This window comes from Panicum virgatum, chromosome 9N, assembly GCF_016808335.1.
Source record: "Panicum virgatum strain AP13 chromosome 9N, P.virgatum_v5, whole genome shotgun sequence".
NCBI lineage: Eukaryota > Viridiplantae > Streptophyta > Magnoliopsida > Poales > Poaceae > Panicum > Panicum virgatum.
The window spans coordinates 48,394,027-48,403,602 of NC_053153.1; the positions used below are offsets into that span (position 1 = coordinate 48,394,027).

Here is a 9,576-nt window from a genome sequence, read left to right on the forward strand (position 1 = left end):
TAGATTGACCATTCTTTAACTTTGCTTAAAAGCTATTGTCCTCCTCAATCTCTTTAAACCCAAACTTTCTTCTCTTTGTATCTTTTGACACAAGTCTTACTTTTTATCTTTCAACATTCCCTCTGGAGTCACATTTCGCTTTGTAGGTCCATTATAATCTATTGTGATGGCTCTTTTAGGAATCATTCCTTTTCCCATGGACTTAACACATGGAATTCTTATGACTTCTTCAAATGAGGTGGAATCGACCTCCATTTAATTTTCTTTACTTTGTATAGGGATGTTGTTGCTCCTTTTTGCCAAATGGCAATGGACTAATGAGATCCTGCATAACAAGATCCTTCTTTACTTTATTCATTTTCTTTGAGAGCTAACAACATGTGTTGCATAACAAGATCCTTCTTTACTTTATTCATTTTCTTTGAGAGCTAACAACATGTGTTGTATACAACATCAGCACGTATGAGAAACTTGTTGTTCTTGAATCATCGAAGTGGACACGCATTCCTACTTCTCTTCAAGTCTTAGGTCTCTACATACCATGCTCCCCCAGATTTTGCCATTTTTTGTAAAGATAGCTTATCAGTAAATCTCTTTGTTTGGGTTCCATCTGTTAAAAACTTTATATGTGCTATGTAAGCACCATCTTACTATCTTTGAGGGTCGTCCAACATGAATGTTGAAATTTAGCTATTTCTTTACATAGGGGTATTAGTATAGTGACCATTGTGCTCCCCCTGACGGTCACATTCAATCTTTAATAGATCATCTCTTGCTTTCAGTACACATTACAGAGGAGTATCTTTCTTAATTGTCTCATATTTCTCCCCCTCGAAATATGGCTTGAATTTTTCTACCACAATTTTGAAAACTATTCACAACTTTTCTGAATGAGAAAACTTTTATTACTTCATCCACATGATTACATCATGCAGAACAAAGTAATTTATTTATTCGTATGGAAGTACCATTTACTCACTTCACCTTAAGAACTCAACATAATCCTTTATTTCATATGACAGTTCTTTTTCCTCATTTCACTTTAAGGACTCAACATAGTCCTTTATTTCAGACCTTTTGCAAGTCACACTCGCATATCATTTTTTTATCTCGAGGTTCGTATGTAACATTCCATTATTCTTAAACTCATTGTGTGCTTAATCACTGTGACACAATAGAAATGCCCGATCAATTTTAGAATAGTTTAAGAGCTACTCCAAAACTTCTCTCCCAGTATGGAATGCACCAAAAGCACATGAGTCAACACAACTTTCTCCCACCATGCAGGATAAGAGCTATTACAACTTTACCCCGCCATGCGGGTATTATTCCATACCTTTTTCTGGAGATAAATGCCAGGATTGGCACGTATTCAGTCATCAGATTCAGAAATGAGTCCAAATATTCCATGACACACATGCTTAATCCGACGTTGATCAAATTGAACGTGCATGCCTTATTACAACTTTGATTGAACTCAAAACGAATTCCACTTGATGGAGAGTACATAAGAGACATTTCTCAAAACGATCCCTTATTTCTCTCTCTTCTTTTTCTTGGATCAATATCCATAAGCATATTTCTTTCAAGCTATCCTTTAAAGAGAATACACTTTGTCATGAGATGGTCTTCTTTCTTTCTGAGTCACAAGTACTCAGTTCATTTTTCTTTAGTCCCTTCAAGAAGGACTACATGCAAATCTTTGTCTAAAAAGACAATAATTAAAACTTTAAGTTCTATTCTATATCACTGTTGGGCAGAAATAGAATAATCTTTTACATTAATTTCATATCACCGTTGGGCAGAAACGGAATTGACATATGGAAAACTCAATAAAATTTTAAACCATATATATGCTTCTCAAAATTAAATTTTCTCATTGGTTCGAATTTAATTTGAGGGTAATCAACTTTATTGCAGCGGAAACTAGAAAATACATTTCTCTAGTTTAAGAGAATTCATTATCTATTTTCTGAAAATTGGTCAACCTTGATGCAAAATTTATTAGAGACTTAAACATTAAGCTACGACTCATAAAATTATAATATTGTTATCATTAATGTTGATCAGAAAATAACAATACCATAATTAACTTTAAATTTCTCTCCTTTGAGAATTATCTTTCTGAGTCTAGCAAAGCTCAACTTTGAGACTTCAAATGGCAGAATAATGCCAAAACTCAACTTTGACTATAAACAGCGAAAGCTTTTTCTATCTTTTACCCAACTGGGAAAAACTCATTTAAGACTATTAGACTATTCTTCCAATTAAATCTTCTCGTTGGTTCCGACTTAATTGAAAGATAGCAACAATGTAACGGTGGAAAACTTTCCTTTCTTTATGGGATTACTTTGTACTCATTTTCTCTCTAAACAATTTATCCCGTTGGTTCAAAATTGAATAGAGATAAAAACTGTACAAAAGTTACTTAAAGTAAGCTCTTTAATCATGCTCTTAAAAATAATTCTCCCGTTGGTTTGAATTAAAATTAAGAACAACTTTAAAACTTTACGGCGGAAACAGGTAAAATTCTATATTTAGATGCATTATCATCATGAAACTTTACTATTGTCTAAAACAAATTGTCACCTTGGTTCAATTTGAATAGAGACAATGATCTATACCAAAAACCACAAATAAATGTTTCTGTAAAAAATAAACATAGTCTCTTTTGTTTACTGTCCACTTGGCCCGGTTCGGAAAATTCAGCCCGAGGCCCAGCTATCGTGTGGCGCTTCCTGCGCCCAGGCCACAACCTGGTCCTGGGCCAGGAAAGCGGCCCGCGCCTCGATCCCACCTGGGCCAAAATCGGCCCGATCGCCGCTGAGCGCTGGTGGCCGTCAGATTCAATCCGACGGCTCCCCGGCTATCTCGTGCGAGCAAAAACCACCAAACGGTGGTTCTCCCCCGTAACCCTAGCCTCATTTCTGTCTTCTCCCGGTCCAAGCCGGCGCACCGCCGCTGGCGCGGTCGTGAGCTCCGGCCGCCGGCCGACGGCCAGCAACCCTCGAGCCCTTCCGTTTCTCTTCTTTACCTCTCCTCCTCCTCCATTCCCTCTGACGCACAACAACGACGAAGATGCGGCGGCCGCCATGGCGGCTGGAGGAGGAATGGCGGCGTCGCCGCGGGCCCCTCGCCGGCGAGTGCGTCCATCGGAGGGTGAGCGCGCCGCCGTCGTGTGGCTCCACGTCGGTGCCCTATCCTGTACGTGCACGGCAAGAAGGGAATCCCTCGAGCATGGCGATTCATGTCCTTACCCGCGCAACGGCGGTAATGATCCAGCGAGCCGGCGCCTCTGGTGGCTGTCCCGTACGGCAACGACAGGTGGAAGCCCTGGTGGCGAGACCTTGGTAAGTCTCCGCCGCCTCTGTTCCTTAGCTAGGGTTAGGGTCTGTCGACTTCGATTCGATTCGAATCGAATTCATTCTTTCTTTTCTGTTCTCCATCCGATTCGAGATTGGATTAGTTTTGTTCTTGAGATTAGGGTTAGGGTTCGTGGAACCGAATCCCTTCTATTCTTTTCTTTGAATCTTTTGTCTTTTTCGATTCGAAATCAATCGCTCTTCCTTTGATTCTTTCGAGCCGAGGACGAATCCTTCTTTCCCGCACTCGATCCACACACTAGATCGGCTTTGATACCATTGTTAGATCTATAGGACCGTCTAGGAGTAGATCAGAAGGGATTTTTTCACTATCTTACATACCTTCCCACCACGGTTGTTCACCTCACTGGTTTTGTCGATGGATGTTGCACACGGGCAGTGACGAGCGGTGCAGAAGTGGCGACGCGGCGGCGACAGTGGTGGCGCCGGTGGCACTTCTCGTCGCTCACAGTGCACCCTCTCGATCGGTGGTCTAGGGTTAGGACGGTGGAACAGTGGTGACAGCGAACCTCGTGTCCTGAGCCACTAGCCCCTACGTCCTATTTATTGCACTGCGCGACAAGGGCCCACTAGCCTCGCATTGGGCTGGACGCACCCGATCAGAGCGCGACGAAGGTCCAGTTGGCCGTTGGGCCAACTGGTGGAGATCAACCCAACAGGAACATGGAAGGGTAAGAGGCCAAACAAATTATGACAAAAGTTACTGTGTTACTCGTGAATCTGTGAGTGGAGAACATGCAAGAGAGTAGACCACATGTCAGAGTATACTTTTATCTCATCTCACACCGTTAGTTTCCGATAGCATCTCACCATGAATCTCCATCATCCAGCATCCATCATCAAACGGGCAATAATCTAGATGGGCACATGCCCATGTGCGCATAAAAACTGCACTCTTTTTTCATACTAACAAGTTGGCAATTGGCAAGATGAATTTTTCCATGTCCCTCAAAGTCATTCCAAAGACAATTTGTCATGTGAGATTTTGCTCTTAATTATTCCAATCTGTCTTTATTAGCAGCATTGCTTTTTGAACTCTGGGTCACCGAACTTAAGACATGAAAATGTAAAACCAGAACCAGGGGTACCATTTGAACTAATCTCGAAGGAAGGAGGATCACTGTCAGCTGAAAATGCGATGACTTTTGGCTGTCAAAGATGGCATCTCGATCACGTGGGAGATTCAGAAGAACAAAACTGCGAGAAATTAATGAGCCCAAGACGATCATTGGCTGGTCAGCCAAATAATATTTTTCTCTCACACCAAATTAACATAAACTACCAACTACCAGCCAACCATTACTTTTCTCAAAAACAAATCTCCGACGACGGCAGACGCATGAGTAATCCGGCTGTGCGGCCATTCCCGTCAGCACGCCCACGGCGGGCATCACCATCAACATTGTGGCCATCAACAACATCGTGATGGTCCAAAGCGAACCGGAACGCTGGACCCAAGCGTGGACTCCCGGCTCGTGCCGACGCCCGACGCACGCGCGCGCCACCAAAGTCAGCAGTTACCACTTCGTCTCTGTCTTTGTCTTGCTTGTGTGTTTTCGCTTCAGACGAAGAGCTATCCTATCCATCGAGCCACTGTTTCTGGCAAGATCCCTCGCATTGCAGTGGCCCAATGATTCCAGAGTCCAAGCGCAAGAGTCCAAGCGAAAGCGAAAGCGAACCCGTGAGACTGAACAAGTAGCCTGTTGGCACACACTCATAATCCATCTCCACACCGCACTCTGCGGCCATGGCGCCCGTGGAAACGGCATCACCGGAGGAGTCCGCGGGAGCGAGGGGCTACTGGCGGTGGCGCAAGGACGACTTCTTCCCGGAGCCGTCCTTTGCGAACTGGGCCGCCTACCGCGCGGCACTGGGGGCGACACCGGCGCGCCTCCGCGACCGCTTCGCCGGCCGCTCCACGGACGCCGCCGAGCTCGGCGCGCTGCGCCGGCGCAGCGAGAACGAGATGCGCCGCTGCCTCACGTGGTGGGACCTCACGTGGTTCGGCTTCGGCTCCGTCATCGGCGCCGGCATCTTCGTGCTCACCGGCCAGGAGGCGCGCGACCACGCCGGCCCCGCCATCGTGCTTTCCTACGTCGCCTCCGGCCTCTCCGCCATGCTCTCCGTCTTCTGCTACACCGAGTTCGCCGTCGAGATCCCCGTGGCCGGCGGCTCCTTCGCCTACATCCGCGTCGAGCTCGGCGACGTCGCGGCCTTCGTCGCTGCCGCGAACCTCATCCTCGAGAGCATCATCGGCAAGGCGGCCGTGGCGCGCGCCTGGACGTCGTACCTGGCGTCTCTCATCAACAAGCCGGCGAGCGCGCTGCGGATCCACACGTCCCTCGCGGAGGGGTACAACGAGCTGGACCCCATCGCGGTGGCGGTGATCGCGGTCACCGCGGCCCTGGCCATGCTCAGCTCCAAGGGCACCTCCCGCGTCAACTGGGTCGCGTCCGCCGTCCACGTGCTCGTCATCGCGTTCGTCATCGTCGCCGGGTTCCTCCACGCGAAGCCGGGGAACCTGACCCCGTTCCTTCCGTACGGCGTGCCGGGCGTGTTCCGGGCGGCGGCGATCGTGTACTTCGCGTACGGCGGCTTCGACAACATCGCCACCATGGCGGAAGAGACCAGGAACCCGTCGCGGGATATCCCGCTGGGCCTGCTGGGCTCCATGTCCGCGATCACGACCATCTACTGCCTGATGGCGCTGGCGCTGAGCATGATGCAGCCGTACACGGCGATCGACCGGAGCGCGGCGTACTCGGCCGCGTTCGGCAGCGTGGGGATGCGGTGGGCGCAGTACGTGGTGGCGCTGGGCGCGCTCAAGGGGATGACCACCGTCCTGCTCGTGGGGGTGCTGGGCAAGGCGCGGTACACGACGCACATCGCGCGGAGCCACATCATCCCGCCCGTGTTCGCGCTCGTGCACCCCAGGACCGGCACCCCCGTGCACGCCACCGCGCTCGTCGCCGCCGCCAGCGCCGGCGTCGCCTTCTTCTCCAGCCTCAAGGTGCTCTCCAGCCTGCTCTCCGCCAGCACGCTCTTCATCTTCGTGATGATGGCCACCGCGCTCCTGGTGCGGAGGTACTACGTGCGGGGCGTGACGACCCGGACGCACTCGCTGTGGCTCGCGGCGTCGCTGCTGCTCATCATCGGCTCGTCGATCGGCATCGCGGTGTGCTGGGGCACGTCGTCTCCCACCAGGAGGTGGCAGGGCTACGCCGTGCTGGTGCCGGCGTGGGCGGCCGGCACGCTCGGCATCCAACTTCTGGTGCCGATGGCTCGGACGCCCAAGGTGTGGGGCGTGCCGCTGGTTCCATGGCTGCCGTCTCTCTCCATCGCCACGAACGTCTTCCTCATGGGCTCGCTCGGCAAGGAAGCCTTCGTCCGCTTCGGCATCTGCACCGCCGTCATGCTGGTCTACTACGTGCTCGTCGGCCTGCACGCCACCTACGACGTCGCGCATGGTGCGTGCGTCAGCGAGGAGGATGATATGGTGGCCGCAGCAAATGTGCAGCAGAAGGCTGCAGATGCATGAAGTGAGAATATAAATATCCTATGAATATGGAGGATGATGTGTTGTATCTCTTTTCGAAGTAATACATATGACTTTTGCTATTTATCTGTCAATGTATAAAGCATGTGTGAGAACCGCCCAATTTGATACTATTTTAAACGAACCGCCGGTCATTATCACCCAGATGAGAGTTAACACGTGCTTGCCGTAGAGCGTGCCACGTGTTATCCCACATCTAGAGACACGAATAACCGACACGTCATTCATTCAAAATAATACCAAATCCGGTAGTCCCTAGAGATGTGGCCTAAGCCACCACAATTGAAGCACGGACCCTTTGCGGTCACACCTGGGTTGTTCCAATAAGCACTGACCGGCCTAGGAGCTTGTCCTTGAGGAGGTTGAGGGTGACGCACAATCCACATAGGACGTGGAGCTTGAGCATGCAGAGCACATAACAAAGAACTCATGAAAATTGGTTTTGCAGCAAAAGCATTTTCCTATAAATAACCATAAATAGATCAATTTTCAGCTACTCTAAGCAAGACAAAACAGAAAAGGCATGCAAACTTAACTAAACAAATCCAAGAAAAATATCATGGAAACTAGGTAGAAACACAAGGCTAACAAAACTGGTTTTACTAATTTCTCACTTTCCAGCAAAAAGTTCTATATTAAACCATATTTTGGACAGCAAGCATGAAATCGAAATGAAACCCTAACCAACAGCAAGGAATCAAGTGAACAAGCTGCACCACTGAAAACTACACCTCACAAGGAGTCTAACAAAATTTGGTTTGGCATTTTTCTAGCAGTACACAAATAAATAAGCAATAAACTCACTTTTGCAAGATAAAACTATAAATAAATTTACAACAAAGTAACATGCAAAACAATATTTTTCCTAAGTAGATCTCAGCTAGAGGAACTCAACAAAACAAGTTTCATGATTTTTGGAGCTATACATGAATTTCTAGGGATTTTACAAGGTTGCTGCTTAAATGGAACCTAAGAAACCCTAGCGAAATTGCTAGGTGTACCCGAGTGTAAGCATCTAGGCCCTCAAGGTATGTTTCGGTGATTAATGACAACCATTATTGTGACTAATGAGTTTGTGCAGCTTAATAGATCATTATCGCTCATTTGGTCATATGTCAAAAGAGGCCCCTCAATTTCGGTTATTCTAAAAGGCGATCTCGGTTTTCAACTTATATATGTCAAGGCTAAGGATCTTTCTAGTCCTAAGTGTCACAAGGTTGAGAAGGACACTTAGGTTAGTATAGGTTTTATAGTTTTGTAGTGATCGCACTATTAAGAGGGGTTAAGGCTTAGTAACTTGAGCATGGACATGGTCATTTGAAAATGGATGCACACTATGGTCACTCAGGTTTCTAGAAGTTCAAATAAGTGGTTCTCAAACTATATCTCAAGAATATTTGGATTTCATTCAAGACTCAAATCAGAAAAGACAAAATCAGAAAAAGTCTATACACCGGTTTAACCGACGCTCTCAATTTTCTATACGTCGGTTAAACGAAGTCAGCAGAGTCTGGACAAATTCAATACACCGGTTAAACCGACGTGTTTGAATTTAACGTCGGTGCATTAGTCCAGAGTTGGTTTTTCCAGGGCAATTCAAGTTCTATTCACCGGATTAACCGACGCTGTTTGAATCAAGACGTCGGTGCAATTGACCAGTGAGATGGTTTTTTCAGAGGAATTCAAAAGTTGTACTCACCGGTTAAACCGACGATAGGTTTGAGTTAACGTCGGTGCAGTTGTCCAGAGACTTGGTTTTTCAGTGGTTCAGTGGACAACTACACTCACCGGTTAAACCGATGCTACGTCGGTTAATCTGCCCCAGTTGTAACGGCTAGTTTTCAGAAGAGGCAGTTTACATTCACCGGTTAAACCGACGATGACAATGGGGGGTACGTCGGATTAACCGGCGCTACGCAGTTTTCTGGCAGCTTTTCTCCAACGACTCTATTTGTGTGAGCTGCCTATATATACCCCTCCAATGGGTCATTTCGCCCACTCTTGACACCAGGCAACATCCAAACACTCATACCATAGTCAAGAGCCACCTTGAGCTTCATCATTCACATACTTGTGCATTCAATCAATCAAGAAGCAAGATTAAGGACTTGAGTAGAGAGAAGCTAGTGTGCATCCGTTCTTGGTGATCGGTTCTTGCTCAAGTGAAGGCCTTAGCTTGTTACTCTTGGTGATTGGCATCACCTAGGCGATCTTGGTGATCGAGGTGTTTCTCGCGGAGCTTGCCAAGGATTGTGGGAGCCCGGAGAAGAAGATTGTACGTGGCTTGATCTCCACCACGCCGGGATGGTGAACGGAGACTCTTAGTGAGCGCCCTCGTCTCGGTGACTTGGGAGGTGACAAGACTCTTTGAGAGTGTCACAACGTGGATTAGGGGTGTGTGCCAACACATCGATACCACGGGAAAAAATCCGGTTGTCTCTTGTCCATTCCTTTTATTCAAGCATTTTCCTTCATGCAATTTACTCATGTGCTTGACTTAGAGATCATAACTTAGCTCTACCTTGCTAGGCTTTACTTTGTTTTTATCTCTCTTAGCTTGTGTAGGTAGCTTAGTTATCCGGTTGGTGAATTGGTGCCCTACTAGTATTGCATAGGTTAAGGTTGCTTTACCTTGCT

General features: G+C 47.4%; 1 protein-coding gene across 1 annotated transcript; it reads left to right on the forward strand.

The window, feature by feature from the left end:
• Positions 1–5,022: 5,022 nt before the first annotated feature.
• LOC120692724 (cationic amino acid transporter 5-like) lies at positions 5,023–7,005 on the forward strand. The gene has a single exon (XM_039976108.1). It carries the CDS (start codon positions 5,131–5,133, stop codon positions 6,919–6,921), a length of 1,791 nt encoding a protein of 596 aa, XP_039832042.1. The 5' UTR covers positions 5,023–5,130; the 3' UTR covers positions 6,922–7,005.
• Positions 7,006–9,576: the final 2,571 nt, after the last annotated feature.